A 17,241-nucleotide genomic window follows, 5' to 3' on the forward strand; every position below is an offset into this window, starting at 1 on the left:
TTTCCTTCAATCTAAAAATAAAAATGGTATTGAGACATAAAGAATTATGTTTTATAGAATAACATATTTTATTCACAAATTATAATGATTACATATGAATAATCTGTTCGTTTAGTCATAATTCATAGAAAATATATCGGCCAAGTCATTGACTGAACCAGTTTTGTAAGATTAGGATTTCTATGTACATGTGATAAAAAAACCAGTCATGTACCAAGTGTTTTACTTTTTATAGGGTAGGAATGCCTTGTTATGTTTTAAGTACAAGGATTGCGTTTATTTTTGTGCGACATTAGAAAAATGCACGTTCTTTTTTTTTTCAACGATACATGAGCCAGTTGGATAAGTAAGATGAACTTCTCACGTCTCGATTAAAGCATAATCTCATAACGTCTCTAAAATGCATGAATTTTACATAATCTCTCGAATTTTATTAAACACAGCAAATCTATATCTACATATCGATTTTTACAGACTCTTTACATAACGTTTCTTGCCAATTGTTGCTTTTGTAATGTATAAATTTCATTCCTTTCCTTTACATTCGCAATAATAATCTCCTTTCTTGTTACTCCTACGGTAAAATAGGTAAATCTAATAACGTTATATACAATAACCTCGCAGGAACTTAAATATACATCCTTCGGAGCAGGCACGCTGCGTATAGAAATTCTTAGTATGAATTTTCAACTTGTCTGTTTCTTTTTTTTATACAGTAAACAAAGAAGTATAAACATTATGTACACAATTATTTGATTTCATAACGTGAAAGTCATACGTCAAATATTGATTTCGCGCGTGTAACTTCCACATCACGACAGTTTTAAGTGCGTCGATACTTTCAGAGACGGAATGGCTTTTCTTGCAAACAACTCGTTTCACTAATACTTTACAGAGGAACATACGTACATTCTCGTGTGCATAAACTATGTCAGGTTTCTAACAATCACTCTTAAAAGTATTAATGTAAATCGATAATACCGAACTTCCAGAGAATACAACTTTCCCGATAAACGTTCGAAAAATATAAACGTAATTCGTACAAATACTCTTCCTCTCAATTTTCTTTTCCACTTTTGGTTGTAAACAAGCGCAAAATGTTTATCGGAAAATGGAAATTGTAGACCGTAAACGTACTAGCTACACGGTATTCGAGTGAAATTATAATAACTGTTCAACATGATCACAGAGAAATTCTAAATCAACATGGGACCTAGTGAAAAAGAGAAGTCGGTAGTGAACAATTTTGAATAGATACATTTGCGAATTCTACTTCGAAATGAATTTCAGTACACAACGTTACGCAATTTAGGTATAAATTTAATCAGTCCTTAATCATCATTCCTCATTTTTTTCACTGTCTCCAGATGTAGACTCATTTCTATTGAGCAACAAGTATTACAAAGAATAACGGTTCTTTCATATGGCAACTTGAATTACCGTTTTGACGCGTACCGAGCATTAACACGAAGAAAACTGCTCTCGGTACGCGCAAAACAAGGTAGACTAAACTTAACGGTGCTTAAAATAAAAATAAAAAGACATGACATCACCCTAGTCGCAAAGAATCGTTAAAATCGCCATCACGAGTACACCTAAGAGTAACGCGGTGAGTTGCTTCAATGATTCTTTAGGACTAGATTCTTTAAGGAGCTCTGGGAGGATGGTTACCATGCCAATATGAAGAAAACCACCGGCCGTGAAGGGTAATATCCAACTCGTCTTCGCTCCTGAAACGAAATTGATATTTTTAAATAAACCTTATCACTCTACACCACACGGAGTACTTAACAGATTATATACGCAATACATAGTCACTTTATAAAACTAACAATTTTAATATTAAATCTACCGAGACTTAATAAGAAAAATCTTTCCATTAATTCTATTACTTAAATTTCCATTGATTAAGAAAGATCTAAATTTACAGAAATAGATTGCAATGCAGCACAGAACGTACCTACTTCACCACCAGAAAAGATCACCGCAGACATGGCACCGAAAATGCCACCGGAAGCAGTAACGAGCTGCGCCCGCGCAGCATCCCACCGGTTGAATCCGCTACGTAGCAGAATAGCGAAATCACCGACTTCGTGGGGTATCTCATGGATGAGTATGGCGAAGGTGGTAAGCACCCCCAAACGGAGGGACACAAGGAAGGAACCACCGATCGCGAGACCATGAGTGAAGTTGTCAATCACGTTAGCCATCAGGTTCAAGTATCCAGTTATATGCTTCGCTTTCTCCTTCTTAACAGTCTTTTTAACGGTGGGCGCATTAGCTGTGACCAATTTCTGTTTATCTGAGCAGGTGTCCGAGACTTCAGCAGAGAAGCTATTGATCTTGGTCAGCGTTTGAGTATTGGAAAATTCATTGCACATCAGCACCGGCTTAACGCCGTTAATGACAAAACCGTTCTTGTTATGGGAATTCTTGTATTCGTCGGATAGATGAGAGTACCCGTTCTTCTTCTCCAAGAATGGCTGAAACTGAAAAGTCCATCGTCCGCGTGTTACTTCACCCCTAAGAAAACTTTTACTTACAAGTTCCACGAATGAAATTCACTAACATTCACAATGTAACAACGTTTAATTACCTCGTCGATAGCTTTCTGGATGTCCGTGTTAGAGTATCGCTTCGAAATCCCATTCTTCGGGTTGCCGTTCACCATCATAATGCAATTATTGTTCTCCATTTCTTTCTCCGCTTCGATAGTGGCCTCGTCACTCAGTTCATCCTCCTTCGACGATTCGGGTTCCTCTTCAGCCTCGGGATCTTGCTCGAAGCTGAACAGCTTCTCCACAATGACAAATACTAGAAAACCACTGAGCACCCAGAGGCCGCAGCCCATCGACGGATGACCGGAATCCGTACCTGAAACAGAAAGGATTCCTCGTTCAATCCCGTGGGAATCGAATTTCCTGTTTCGTGGCGATTAATTCGCCTCGGGGGACCGAGAGCTGCCTTGGTGGGGAGGCAATCGCGAGATGGTAATTCGGGAATCGTAGGTGGACTAGGTCCGAGACGGTTTAATTCAGGAGAGGACAGCCGGCAATTGAAATCCGCAACTGATGCACAATGGAGGTTTGTAACTGTTGCTTGAACCGTTTACAAAGCGAGCGAGGATGCTGCGAGGCAATGTCCAAGTCTCGTTCAGCATAGATTTAATACGATGAATTGCCGTTTCGCTTAAACGCCGAGCACAAATCAGGTGAACGAGATTCGATTGGAAAGGAATCGAAATGGCTGTTCGGTCGGCGGAAACCAATGGAAATCCTTGCGATACGCATTGGAACGTTGCCTTTAGTCTCCGATCGATTGAATTTACCGATTAAACTATCGGAAGTTTTACAGCGGAAACAATTTACATACGTCGAATGCTGTTCCAGCAGATTGAAGTTACAATTGGGAACCGGTAGAAAAGGTCGATGGGGTTGAAACAATTAAAACGGCAACAAAGTGGCCTCGCCTTCGTGTGCCGCGAAGGTTACGAAAAATCAGAAGTTCATCGCGTAACGCGCATACGTTCGATCGAACGTGATCCATAGCGTTTTTGCTTCGTATACAAGACCACGAGGATCGATCGATGTAATTGTGCAAGCTGTCTGCAAACTTTGAACCTCATCTTTTTTCTTTCAATGGCACGAGGTTCCTCCTATAGACGCTTGGAAATCACTCAAGATTGCACTCTGACCCCTCGACCCATCGCCTTCGCGTCACATCTCGCATGTCTTTTTGTCACCTAACTAGTAACCAGTATGTAAACAAAGAAATTGCAACATGGTGGTGACATCTGCGAATGGGTAGAACGTTGCGTCTCGCTTCTGGGAAGTAGGGTTATAGTGATCGGTGAACAAAAGATAAATGCATTTGTGAATCAGACTTTTTAAATAGAGGAAACAAGAGAAATTACTTTCGCTGTCCCTGACGCATCCGTTGCGACAATTGCTGCAATTATGATATCTGATACCGCCACAGACATATTCAGTATTATTGTTCATTGATTTTTGGCAATTAATCAGCTTACAGAAATAACGATAACCGCACGAGGTGTTTCTCAGTAAATTGATTTGATATACCAAAATCATAACGTCTTACATACAACGTTAAGCTTCGTGTAACCCATAAATACGTGAAATATTGAAATAAGAACTTTGTTTGTTAACTTGTGTACAACCTCTAATTCAGTTCGTTTCAAAGAATGTGAAAAACTTCCGGGTGTAAAGGGTTAACGATGATGTATGATTCATTTATCTTTACTTCATAAACATCCAGAGTCCACTGATAAATAATCTGCCAGATTGCGCGCAAATATAAAATACGCCGCTTCCGGCAAGGGAAAGAAAAACTTCGATACTAGCGAAAACGTCGATACGCATGCGAAATGTATTATTTCCAGCGTGTAAAACGTCGATGAAAAGTGAACGAGATTCCGTTCGAAGATCATTCTCGTCGCTGTTTCATCCGTTATCACAGGTGAGTCATGTTTCTAACGAAATAAACGCCTCCGTTGTCACATGTCGATATTTTGATCGGTGACCCGCGAGCAGCATACACCGTTCGCTTCAATCGAATTCCATCTCGAGGTGAACCGTCGAGACGCCGACCTAGACAATCCGCTCACCTGTTTTGAACGAGCTGTTCGCCCATGCTTCCGGTAGAAGATGCAGGAAAACGTCGCCCAGAAGGCCGCCGACTGCGAAGCTCAGCAGTATTTTCAGCGTGCCGGCGTTATCTGCAACAGAAATATACGGGGAACCTGTTATAACGGATCAACGGAACGTTACGTAACACCGTTGGAAATTGGGTAACCGGAATTCGTTTCGTCGGATTAACGATGGCAAAAAGTTAAACGAGGATCTTCTAAAAGCGCTCAGGATTTCGTCCGTGAGTCGCGAGGCTGCGGTAGCTGTTAATTGACCGTGAGGCAAGGATCTCAAAGTTCTTGCGCGAACTACTTTTCAATCCTACGTGCTCGAAATTTCAAGTATAATCACCGGTAAAGACTTGCTTCTTTCAGGTTATTGTATTAGTCGAGCAACAGAAGGGGCTTCTTAACTCCTTAATCGTAGAGCCTGCGACACACACAATACTAAACCTTACTAACTTCTTTATATCTAGGACTACAGTTTGGTGTTTCTATACAAACGACAAGCTTTTGTTATTAAGCGTTGAATAATAATTTCATGCTCATAAGCAAATGGAAACTAGATTAATACTTGATTCGAAGTTTACGAATAACACTGTTTACAAAGAAAATTCGACAGGTAAGGGTTGATGCGTTTGAAGCGTTACAAACGTAACCGTGTCGATTGAATATTTAAAACCGTCGCAGTGCAAGTATTTCTATCTAGTATCATTGGAGGAAGCATTTACTGTTCGAAAAAGGTGAAGATGTAGGCGGGGAATTGATGGAACGAGTAATAATCGGTTCGCAGACGAGAAATTTCGTCTTTAATCTTAAGTTACGAGCGTCGCACCACGCGACAATGATAATATATCGAGCCGATAGATTCCTCCCGCATGCCGCGTGCCGATAAATTCCCCGCGACGGCAACAATTTCACCGTCGGTTGATTTCTTTGCGCTCCAGGATCACTGACCATGTTAAAGTACGATTCAACCGGTCCGATATCTTCGGCCCGCACTCCAGCCGTGTTTCAACTGAGAAGCTTACGCCCCGTGCTCCTTTTCCGAATGATTGGGAATCGTTTGAGGGATGAAAACTGCGTTCGCATTAAATTGCTTCATTAATTCTTCCTCTGATCATTTGAAACGATCCGGGGAGATTTGTCGGAAATATATTGGACCATAACGTAAATATGTTCGGATATATTCAACATTTCTGTATGTAGTTTCATGGAGCAGTGAAGTAATGGTGCTGAATTTGAATTGATCAAAAATTAAACAGTAACATAAACACAGTATGTATTTGTATCGATATTCAATAAATTTCCGTGGATTATATAAACTGAAATCGAAACTCTTTTTTCTGTTAGGGGTAGTAGTCTAATTTTAGATGAAGAAGACCTTTCGTTAAAACTCGTAATACAATTTTCCTAGATACATTCCACACGTTAAAAGAATTTCGATAAACGAGCAAATCTGCAATTTCTCCGTTGTAAGTTTCTTTTCATACTTGTCCCTCTGTGTGAAAGCACCCTAATGCAATCACAGGTGGTAGCCGAGAGCTCGGCACACAATCGTTTTGATCCGCATCGTTTCGAATCAGAGTTTATCTGGCTGCGTCAACGTAGCAATAATTACAGATCGCCATCGATAACAATACATTGTAACATATTATCTACCGATTGATCGAACGATGGTTAGCGAGTTACGTAAACACGCCGGACTCGAAACGACCGGAGAAGAAATCGTTTCGCCGCGTGTCGCGATGCGACGATCCGACTGAATCTTATTCAGGAAACGCCTAGCCGGCTTTATCAATGACTCCTGCGTGCGTTAGTCACTGATCCGCCCGCGGGAAAACACGAGAAACGAGTGATGCAATGTTTTCGGAAAAATTCTAACGACTAACGGCGCGGACAATACGGTTTCTCGGCGGACCTTGATCCACATTCACGGAACGGATTATTAAATGGCTACTATTAACGCACAATCTCCATCGCGATCTCGTTCGGAACAATGTTGCGAATCATTGTTGCCAATCTTCGATGCGATCGTACGAAGTGAACCCTGACGTGGTCCTCGATTTCTCTGTGCATTCGACATATTGCTAAAAAAAGTGGAAGTGCATACATTCCGTCCAGAATTTACACAGTAAATCAGATTATGCGGCAATTTTTATGCTTGATTTGAGTTCTCTGAAATATTATTCCTTTTGCTTGGCTATGTGAGATAAATATGTATTTCTGAAACGATACCAGCTTTTCTTTCCAATATTTTGCTTTCTCTTGTACCGGCGGACTCTATTTATACGATGTTCATTCGCGTAAAACGAGGATCAGTTGTAGTCTAGCTACAAGTTTCCTGCTCTATCCTGAAATTTAAAAACAGTAAGAAAACGAAACGATGAAAATAGTGCTGAGAAAATGAAACCGTGATTGAGTTAAATAGACCCGCAAAACGCCGTAGAGTTAATAAATAACGTTCAACTCGAAGATGTTTTTAGACTGTTTAATACCGTCGAGAAATAGAAATTCGGAGCACGAGAGGCAACGTGTTTCGCGATGCGCGGCGAACGATAAATCCGTGTTATCGTCGTAAACGAGCACCTCCCGAGGCGCCGTAGCGCGATAATAAATTAGCGAATCGCGGAAAGCAGCCGTTCCACGTCGGAATTATTATTTCTGTGACACGCTCTCTCGCCGCCCCGTTTCCTCGGGAATCAGCGCGTGCCGCGCGTCCGCCAGACCCGCTTCGCAATTCTCGCGTCCATTTGTAGATCGCTCTTTGTTTCCTATTCCGTTGTTGTTTTTTTTTCTTCTCGTCCATGACGAAATATCTTGTTTCGATTGCAGCGAACGGTATCCGGCGATCGAGCGGGTGATTAAGTATCATTAAAATGTGATCAAGCCTGACGACGTTCACTGAGAATCCTGGTTTCTTGTCTGCGGAGGAGACTTTGAATTGCAGATGTATATGGCGCATCGGTGAACTGGATAAATAAGGAATCAATGAAGACGAGAATTACATTTTCACTTCGCCGCGAATAATTCCTAACGATACTAACTGTGTGACAAGCTGTCGGGCACCGTCTACGATTGCGTTAGGACGCTTTCGCGCAGAAGAACGTGTTTGGAAAGAAAGTTGCAGTAGAGAAATTGCAGATTTGTGTGTAGGGAAATTGTGTTGCGATTTTAGTAAGAAAAGATATTTTTCATTTAAAATCACTGCCTCCAACGGAATAAAGAGGTCGATACCATTTCAGTTTCTGTAATCTATGGAAATCTATTCAAGGAATATGAATACATAGTGTATTTGTGTTACTATTTAAAGTTTGCTTAATTGAAATTCAGCGCTGTATCACTGCTTCATGAAGCTAATGATAGAAAAAATTGTATTATTAAACGTAGATCGTTTCTTGTAATAGATGATCAATAGATGTAGATTGTATTTACACGAATCGTTTGCAAATCGAGGAATTCTACTGTATAATATTTCTCTGAAATATAATTGCAGAACATGGCAGGTTGAAAGTACAATGTTATCAAGAATGTAGATACCGTATCAATGTTCATTGTTTTGGTTATTTTCGAATTGTTGCTTATCGCGGACGTCACATCAGATAGTTGGGGAAGATCGCCGCGAGATTGACTTAATCATCAATTTATTTTTTAATGAAAAACAACGTTAACTAGCTCGATAAAGAACAATGAATACGCTAATACATGTGGCAACGGAAAAAGAAGTTACCAGGGAAATTACAGGGAACGGGTTTAACGTTTAATTACGCAGTCATTAGTGTATAACGACTGCATTGTTCTCGACGACACGTGATAAATTCCTGTGAAATTAGCCCGCCGAATATGCAGATATCGATGTACAACGAAAAGTAACTGTCTCGCGATACAATCGCGTTGGACGGCTGATTATCTATTACTATCCGAGAAGCTGCGCAAACTTTCTACATAATCTGGAAGCGGTGTCGTTCGAGTGTTCTATAATCGAATAGATTGTGTGGCGCGCTAACGCGGTGGTCTCTTTTTCTGTTTCAATTGCTGGAATTCCCTCGAGCAATCCTTAAAATTACGCTTTATCGATACGAACGCGTTGGCCGCTAACCCACGGACACCTTAATTCCGCTACGACCGAGGTTTAATGCAAGGCTTGTATCGCAAATCGACTTCTCCGCGGCCACGTGGAAGCAGACGGATTATATAATGTTTCATTACAAGCTAGAAAGTTAGATTTATACTAAGATATTCAACGAATTTAAAACAGTTTGAAGTTCACCACGTCCGATACTAAAAGAGTAATTACTTTCAATAACGCTGCTCGTAGCTTTAATTCGATGAAAACGTTGTCTTTCTTGTGCAGCGATTGCATCGGCGTCGACTTTTAACGCGTTAAAAATTGATTTTATCATAGCCCACGGCTTGATTATCGGATCGACCAAAAATAATTGAAATGAACATTGATACGGTATCTGAATCGCTGATAAAATTCAACTTCCCGCCGTTTTCAACGAAAAATATCTCAGCTGAAGTTCCTCCGTTTCGATTTAGGTAAATACATTTTTTCCATAATATACATAAATGATATATACACCGAGTGATGGTGGAAATTTGATGAACGAATGGAGTAATTCTCAAATTGTAAGGGAATCTCACTGAAATAGGAAGAAATTGAAAGTTGCAACTAGGTCAAGACAGAGTTTAAGGTATTCGATAATGTATTTCCGCAGACATCAACCGTACAAAAATCTTTCCACGGCGGCTAGATGATCGGCCGCTTTTAAAATAGAAAAATCGATCGGTTGGCGTGTCCCGAGTGCACACGAAGAAACTCTTTAGATGCACGTTTCGGCGCGCAGCCGGCAACGGAATGATACCCAAATGGCGGCGAGTTAAAGTCGAATGCGGCCGCAATGGGATCGGATGGGTCTTAAAAGAAATGGAGACCGCGTCTCGTCGTGATAATGCTCGTGGGCGGAACGCCGAGGACTGGCTTGATAATGGATTCATTCGAGAACAGTCGTTGGCGTGATAGGCCGGCAGATACCGTAATTTAACGCATCGTTCGCGCGATCGCTTCCAGAATTTCCACAGGCGAGCCGTCTCGCGTCGAGCGTGTTTCTCTCGTGACATTCAAAGGGAATCGTTTGGAACGTTTCAGCTTCGGGGAACAGTGTGTACGTCTTCTAGGAGGAGACTATATAAAAGAGAAAGCTAGAAGGACCCGAAGAGACGAATTAAGAAATTGATCGCATAGGACGAGAATGAGCTAAGAACGTTTCTTGGAACAGCTAATAATATCTGTTGCGCAGTGAACCAGCCACAATAGATGCAATCACTTACAACTCGGTACAACGGAATATTCAATTGAAACTATGACTTTTACGTTGTTCAGACCTAGATAAAACCTTCAGTGGATAAACGGGAGTTCCATTCGATCCCCAAGTTCAGCGAAATGGTCTCTAAAAGTCAACGTTTTAATAAAATTTCACGATCTAATAACGAAGCAGGAATCTTCTTGAAAAAATAAGAGCGCGATCGATGAAGTCCGAAGAACCGCCGTGTTAATGAAATAAGAACGTGACTGGCTTAAAGAACAGCCGAGGACTAAATTAATATTAAAGGCAGTGCCGTGCAAGTCACCTTATTCGGAAGAAAGTATGTTGAAAGGAGATTTTAATCGCGAGAAAATGTAAGATACTAGTCATAGTCCAACCGAAGAACGAGCCAACGATCTATCGGGTTAACGATCTACAAGAAAGCCGTCAATCAGTCGGCGGATCGACGAGAGGTTGGCATCGGTATGCAGGCGCGGGGCTGCAGGCCCGTTGCATCGCGAAAAATGAAATCGCGCAACCTTGCATCACCGAGATATCGGTGTTTCGCAACGCAAACGGGACACCTTTTAATCTCTTGTTGGTTCGGGCCCGAGCGAAACGCGACCGAAGAAAAAGAACGGGAGAAGCCTGTTCTCAAAGAAGGTCGACGACCAACGCGCGCTGCAGCGGCTGCTACCGGCGAGGAATAAGCAATAGGAGGATCTGCGTGTCTAGATAGAGGCCCGGGGAGCTGGTTTGACTTGCAAAACCCGGGGAAACAGGGAGACGGAGAGAGCCAGCGGGAAAAAATAAATGGGAAACGGTGTGAACGGAAAAAAGGGGAATCGTCATTTGGAGAATTAGTCGCGGCGGTGGATTTAAATCGGATCTAGCAGCCGCGCTTCCGATGCAATTCACCATTCGAATGGCCTGCGTGCCGCTATTGATCGCCGTCGAAACCGTGAATTCCGAATCGCGACATAGAACCGTCGCGGGGATCGCCGGATTTCCTGCGAAACGCGGGACAATCCGCGGAATGTAAAAGTGAAAACCGCCGTGAGCGTTTTCGCCGGTGAGGATTTCGGCGGGCCGACGCGAAAACTGCGACGTGTATCGATTCACTTCGGGGTTTTCACACCTCGCCTCCAGGTGTAAGCGAGTGGGTCGGCCAGGTGCAGTATCCGCACCTTGGACGAACATTAACCGAGCATTCCGCGAGGGGAGTTCCTTTGAAAACGACGGATGAACGTCGGCCGTTGGGACACCCCGGGAAAAAGGATGAGGATCACTGTCGACCTTCTTCCATTCCTTCCCACGATCCACTAAGTTTTGCCTCCCTTTCCCGCTAGCGTCACTCGTCAGCCATCTTGTTGTAATCTCGTCGATGCTCCTCGCCGCGTGCATGCAGCGAGGGAATCTCCAGAGGAATATTCGGTCGCAATACAATTACGTTCGGATTCAACGTTTTCGTTGTATTATTAGTTTCGCGAAGCGGCGAAACAGCAATGTTGAATTTAGATTGGCCATAAGCGACTTCCCGTTCGGTATAGACACTGCGCAATTGTAATTATAATTAAATTCTTAGAATTAGAACGCGGTCGTATTCGCAGACGAACGTATTTATATTACCACCTGATACAATGACCCACGCGCGTGTCGCGTTAACAAGATTTCGTCGCTCCGTTACAAAATTGTGTGCAATATCTGCGCGTTACACAACGGTTAGCTGCACCGTGAACGATAACAGTCAAATACGAAGTTTCGTGCGACGTTCCGCGACTATCGTGCGTTGCGCGCGTCAACAGGAAACCGCTGTCTCACTGATCCAAAGAGCAAATGAATTCGATGTAATAATGGACGAAGAAACGGCTCATAGTTCATTGTCCACCGGAATCGTTTCCCCATTAGTTTGTTCGGTAATTAACAGAAACTCGTTCCGTGACCGAGCTACACGCGACGATAATTCTCACAATAATTCCCTGCCCATGCGAAAGAAATCTGTGCTTCCGGCGAAAGTCGTGGAACATCGCGGAATACAAACGATACCCTTGAATTCGCAGGTGTCGTTGGAAACGATGTTACGTATACCGCGTGCACGTTCCACCTACGGGACAACTAAACATTTCATTCGTATTCCGCATTGTGTCCAACAAGTTCCACGACCTTCGGGGTTTGGCATGTCGCGGCACGGTATCGACACGCGCTAACTCTAACTACGCTTGTTTCGCTGGCCGGCGCGGAGTTTCCTAGTTTTCCAGCAATTATTTAGTGCGGTGGTGTTACGAACGTTTGACCGACGCTTGACTATTGCGTTCTTTCCTCTTCTATCATGCACAGCGAATTCTAAACGATTGTTGCATTATGTATCACCAGAAGCTAGCACTTGATAGTTCTCTGCGACGCCCCGTAAAATTCTGTTCACCGGCTTGGCAACGCGTTGTGCTGTACAGAAAACTATATAATCCTATTACAAAAGGTTAACCATAGAATCGCGGGTGTCGAGTAGCTGAAGTAGCTCCAGAATGAACGTTTCGCGTCGCAGTAGACAAAAGACAAAAGACCCGCTTCGCATTGAGACAAACGTATTCAATATTATACCGTTAAATCAGAACACCCTGTGTATGTTATGTCGCGCCTAAATCCGGTTTACATCCCGATGCGTAGGGAATTATATTTGCATGTCCTCTTGCTTTCCACGAATTCCATTGTTACGTGTCCCGCTGGGAAACGAGTTCCACGACCTTGCTCGATCGCATTGGCGCGGAACGAGCATCGATGAAGATCATAGAAAGCGTGTAACCGGTGAAAGAGGAGCGACGAACTTGTAAAATTATTTGGCCGACCACAGAAATAAGTTTTACATCTTGGAGCCAACTTTATTCTTAGAAATTTAAGCGGAGTCTCCAAGTTCAAGTAGGGCTGCAAGAATGTTTCAATTCAAGTCCTCAGTAGATTCAGTCCAAAAATAATTTTTCATATACAGGTCTGACCGTGTTAAGGCCCATAAAGTGCCTGGGTTTCCTCGCAAAAATAGGCGCCGGTCTTCGGGGTCTAATTTTACAACTTCGCCATGCCCGACCACCAAAGTATACGCCATTAGGTTTCCCCGAGTAAACAGAAGAAAGAACGGTGGAGGGGGCAAGTAGCCAACGTGGAGAGAGCCACTTCCCAGCAGCGTTGGTCTCAACCATCCAATAAAAGTTAATCTTACTCGAGAATTTTACATTTCCCTCGAGACTATTTTCCTGCGCGATTAGATAGGATTTTCAATTGTACTCCCCTCTTCTAGGTACGATTGTTTATCTGCAACATCAACCGACTGTTATGAGCGCCATAAAAGTATCAGGGAAAGCTTCGATAAAGCTTCTTCCTTGGAATCCTTCCTGCGTCATCGTCTAATATAACGACGAACGGCAGTTACATTGAATTTCCTACAACTATACCTTGATTCGGAGCAATTCTTTCTTGAAGATAAGAATATGCTTACAGAGAAATGGTTGGCAACGGCTGGCGACGGGTAGACCGATGTGCGCAGCAGAATCATTCCGCGTAGCCGAACGAGTTTCTTTTTAAGCGTCCGTGGATCCTATCTGACGTAATAACACATCATTATTTTTATCCCGACTCGCCTCCGAACCACGGTGTTACTCGGACAATGCCGCGTCCTATGCATCGATCGTTGAAATGAGGAAAAAAGAAACGGAAGGGCGACCGGTGTACACGGCGCGAGTAAAAATATGTTTGCTTAGAAGCGATCTGAAACACTTCGGAGAAAGATGTCGTAAACGGGTCGCCTATTGCAGTTCAAGGGGAAAGTTGCAATAAGTTGACGCACTTTTTTTCCTAGGAAAAAGGCTGGCAACAATTGTTCACGGATTTCTAGTGAACTCGTGGCACAAGATCGTATCCTGTTGCGCAAGGTGCCGCGTGGAGAATCGCCGAGAACTATACCGGTCTAATCGAGCATCGACACGGTCTTCAGCTTAGAATGTCAGTTCTGCACGATTTTGTCGTGGTAAATCTGATCTCGTGAAACGATGATAATATGATACTCGCAACATGTTTAATTTTTGCCATTTATCGTTTCCTGTATATTTAATGATTTAACGAATTTTAGGGATTAATGTATTTCAATGATTTTATGTATATTTAAATTCTACTTGGGCAATTTCCGAGAAGGAATGATGTAAAAATTGACTATCTACGACCTTGGAATAATTATAGCGGACACTAACGCGAAAATATTTACATTCGTAATCGTACCATTTCGGTTGACATTCTACGCATAATTGTGACTAAATTGACTTAAATTATTTAAATTAACAAACTTAAGTCTGCTTCAATATGAATACAGAACTTGGTCGAGAAGAGTAAATGGTGTGGATCTGTTTTTTTTCATTTGGATATTTGATTAAGACCCGATTAATATCGTACGAGGAAAATATGTGTGTACCCGTCATCTGACCCGTTAAGGGTAAAGATTGCGACTCAATTGTAAGCGTTATCTAAGAGTCGGTTTTTCCGCGTGTAATTGCACTGTTGTTTAGAAACTAATCAACAGTGCTTCGATCAAATTATAATTGCTCTAGTGCGGATTTTTATACGAACACATATGTCCATGACATCATTTACAAAAACTACAGTTGTGCAAGAACTGCGTAGTATTAGAAATAATTTAAATTTCAGTGCAATTGTTTGCTTCATAATGTTCTATGCATTTATGTATGCATAACATACATTATTAATTTTTAACATACGTAAATGTGGAAAAACAGATACGTCTAGCAACCACATTTGGTCATTGTAAACATGGCGACAGTTTTCACAAAGTATCTAACATTTTGAGATCGCTTGTCCTCGCAGTCGTATAATTAATAGGAGAGTAATATTTTACATGTAATTCTACGGACAAAGCTCTGCTCAAATGATATGCCTTCTTCGCATATATACATGTTTATGTACAGTGAACGTGAATTTTCTAATCATCGTCCACCCGATGGTATAGAACACCAGCGGTAAAGCGTATATTACAAAATGTTTCCAAGAAAATTCATTGTAAAAAAAATAATACACGCTCGTCGTAAATGAAAGATTCAGCAAATAAAGCAAGACAAAACAATCCATTAAAAGCGGACATATAACCGTGATGTAACAGCTTTTCTGATTGGTTCACCGGTACTAACCTATTATGAATAATTTCCCGCGTTTAAAACGTACACATAAACTCCCGTCGTGGAATCGTCAGAATCCTTAGCAGCAGTAAACACCATATGATTCCTCTCAAATCATGTAGGTTCATGCTGACGGTCGTTAAATACAAATGATAAAAAGATACAGGCCGTTCGGTGCCAACGTTCGTGAACAAATTAATTACCTCCAGTTTTCAAATCGGCACCTTCATCGATGGGAATGACCAACAGAGGGAAGATACCGGTCAGCCCGATCATAGTGCTGCCTAGCAAGGAGAACAGCCATGGAGTGTACTCGAAAGAATCCACCGTGGATTCCCAGGGCATCCATAAATCTTCCGTGACCATTTCATAAAGGAATCCGGGGGATTCTGTGCTCATATTTGCCGCCATGTTTGCGCGTCCTGTATCGAATACTCCGCTCGTCAAAATCCCTTTTCCTTTTCCCTTTTTTCCTCTTCTTCGATGAAATTAATGCCTCTCCGATCGGCGTTGTCAGAATCAATCGAAATCCAACGGACAACAACCACAATGTATTATATACAATGAAACCACGTATTTATCGACTCCTCGTGAGTCTGTTTATACGAAGATAACCTCTTTCTTACAGCACCCTTCGGAACGTGAACCGTACGTGTCGTATTCACGGGGTTCGAAGCCGAGTTGTTCGGGCGTCGAGTATCTCTCAGGCAAGAATGTCGTTTCAGTGAAGAAGATCGACAGACAGGAAATGAGCGTCGTGTAAGATCGTCGAGACAACGACTACCGTACGCCCGACTAGCCTACACTGAGGACTGAGCACGGACGCTACGAATCAGGCGGTCGTCGCCTCTACTCTCGCCGGTTTTGTCGATCAAATAAACCCTCTTGTTATTTCATAGCGCCGCAATGCAGGGACAATGGCACCGTGATCGTACCTATGACAGTAAATAAGCGGACAACGATCCTCAGGACACGCGTTCCGATCTAGAGGGATCTTGGCCGTCAGCGCTCCCGCGCTTTCTTCTTCGATTATTTCTCTGTCTCTTCGTCGCGTGGACTCTTCGCACGTTTATTCGATTCGCTCTTGACACGACGGTGTCTCATACCATCGAAAATAACGACCGGCTAAAGGTGACGACTGTCAACCGTGATACTTCGAATCCTTTACCTCCTCGTCTTTTCGTTGTTGATTATGATTCGACGTGCAGGGTGACACTGAAAAATTCCAAGCAGCCACTCTTTACCGTCAGAAACGATAAACACGGTTACACAATGTCGCACGGCGTACGACGCACTTTGGAGTCTCTGCGACTGGCCTCTTCCTCTCGTGGGAGGTATTTTTTGGTTATGTTACACCTTGCGCTCGCTACTCGTTCACGTGGACAGCTGTACCACTCTTCTCGACGGTTAGCCTCGCACTGTTGCTATTGTTCTTATTTTGTTTTCTTACGTTCCCTTATCAGCACGAATTAAAAAAACGTAATGTCGTTCGCTCACCACATCGACGCAACGGTTAATGCGCGTTACGGCCAAACACGGCCTCTTTTATAGGTACCAAGGCGCTCCGCTAGGTTAGCGAGTGCGAGGAAGAGGGAGAATGCGCGGACGGAGAACGATGGACAACAGAGAAAAACAGGGAAACGGTGGCAACCGAGATAAACTCGGAGCGTATTGATGCTCAATTCGCCGACGAGATTGCAAATTATTTATTTCACGACACATGTGCGAAGATGTTTCTTTCTCGGCGAGCGAAAAAAATTGAATCTTCGCCGTGGAACAACGAAATCGATAGGGGCGCTGCTGTAGCGTCACGCGGATATTCGCAGTTGCCCTGAAATTAAAACGTCAAATTGAAATGGAAAATCATCGGGAATAATTGTATTTTTATGCGGAAATTTTTCTTTTGTCTAACGGTTCGCAATGACGACGATATTTTTTCGTGAACATGTCGAACGATTTTATCGATGTACTTGTGCAAAATTATCTGCCAGTATCTTTCGATGACTATGCTGCCGCGATAAAAAAAGGAACGTACTAATCAATTTCTAGGTAATCGGGCATTTCAACGATAATTCGGTAGATATGATCATTCAGATTTAATTTAAAATAGACAATC

The 17,241-nt window shown here is 42.5% G+C and overlaps 1 protein-coding gene across 1 annotated transcript; it reads right to left on the reverse strand.

The window, feature by feature from the left end:
- Nucleotides 1–44: 44 nt before the first annotated feature.
- Zip99C (Zinc transporter Zip99C) lies at nt 45–16,667 on the reverse strand. The gene is made up of 5 exons (XM_031990970.2): nt 15,329–16,667; nt 4,625–4,735; nt 2,597–2,874; nt 1,961–2,489; nt 45–1,730 (listed from the first exon to the last, which is right to left on the reverse strand). Exons 1-5 carry the CDS (start codon nt 15,534–15,536, stop codon nt 1,555–1,557), a joined length of 1,302 nt encoding a protein of 433 aa, XP_031846830.1. The 5' UTR covers nt 15,537–16,667; the 3' UTR covers nt 45–1,554.
- Nucleotides 16,668–17,241: the final 574 nt, after the last annotated feature.

The sequence above is a fragment of the Nomia melanderi genome, chromosome 2 (assembly GCF_051020985.1).
Source record: "Nomia melanderi isolate GNS246 chromosome 2, iyNomMela1, whole genome shotgun sequence".
Classification (NCBI taxonomy): Eukaryota; Metazoa; Arthropoda; class Insecta; order Hymenoptera; family Halictidae; genus Nomia; species Nomia melanderi.

Coding starts and splice junctions, on each gene's coding strand:
- Zip99C (XM_031990970.2), bottom strand. CDS start 15,536: ATGGCGGCAAATATGAGCACAGAATCCCCCGGATTCCTTTATGAAATG. Junction 2,875..4,624: donor GAACAGCTCGTTCAAAACAG/GTGAGCGGATTG, acceptor TTTCTGTTTCAG/GTACGGATTCCGGTCATCCG. Junction 1,731..1,960: donor CTTTTCTGGTGGTGAAGTAG/GTACGTTCTGTG, acceptor ATTTCGTTTCAG/GAGCGAAGACGAGTTGGATA.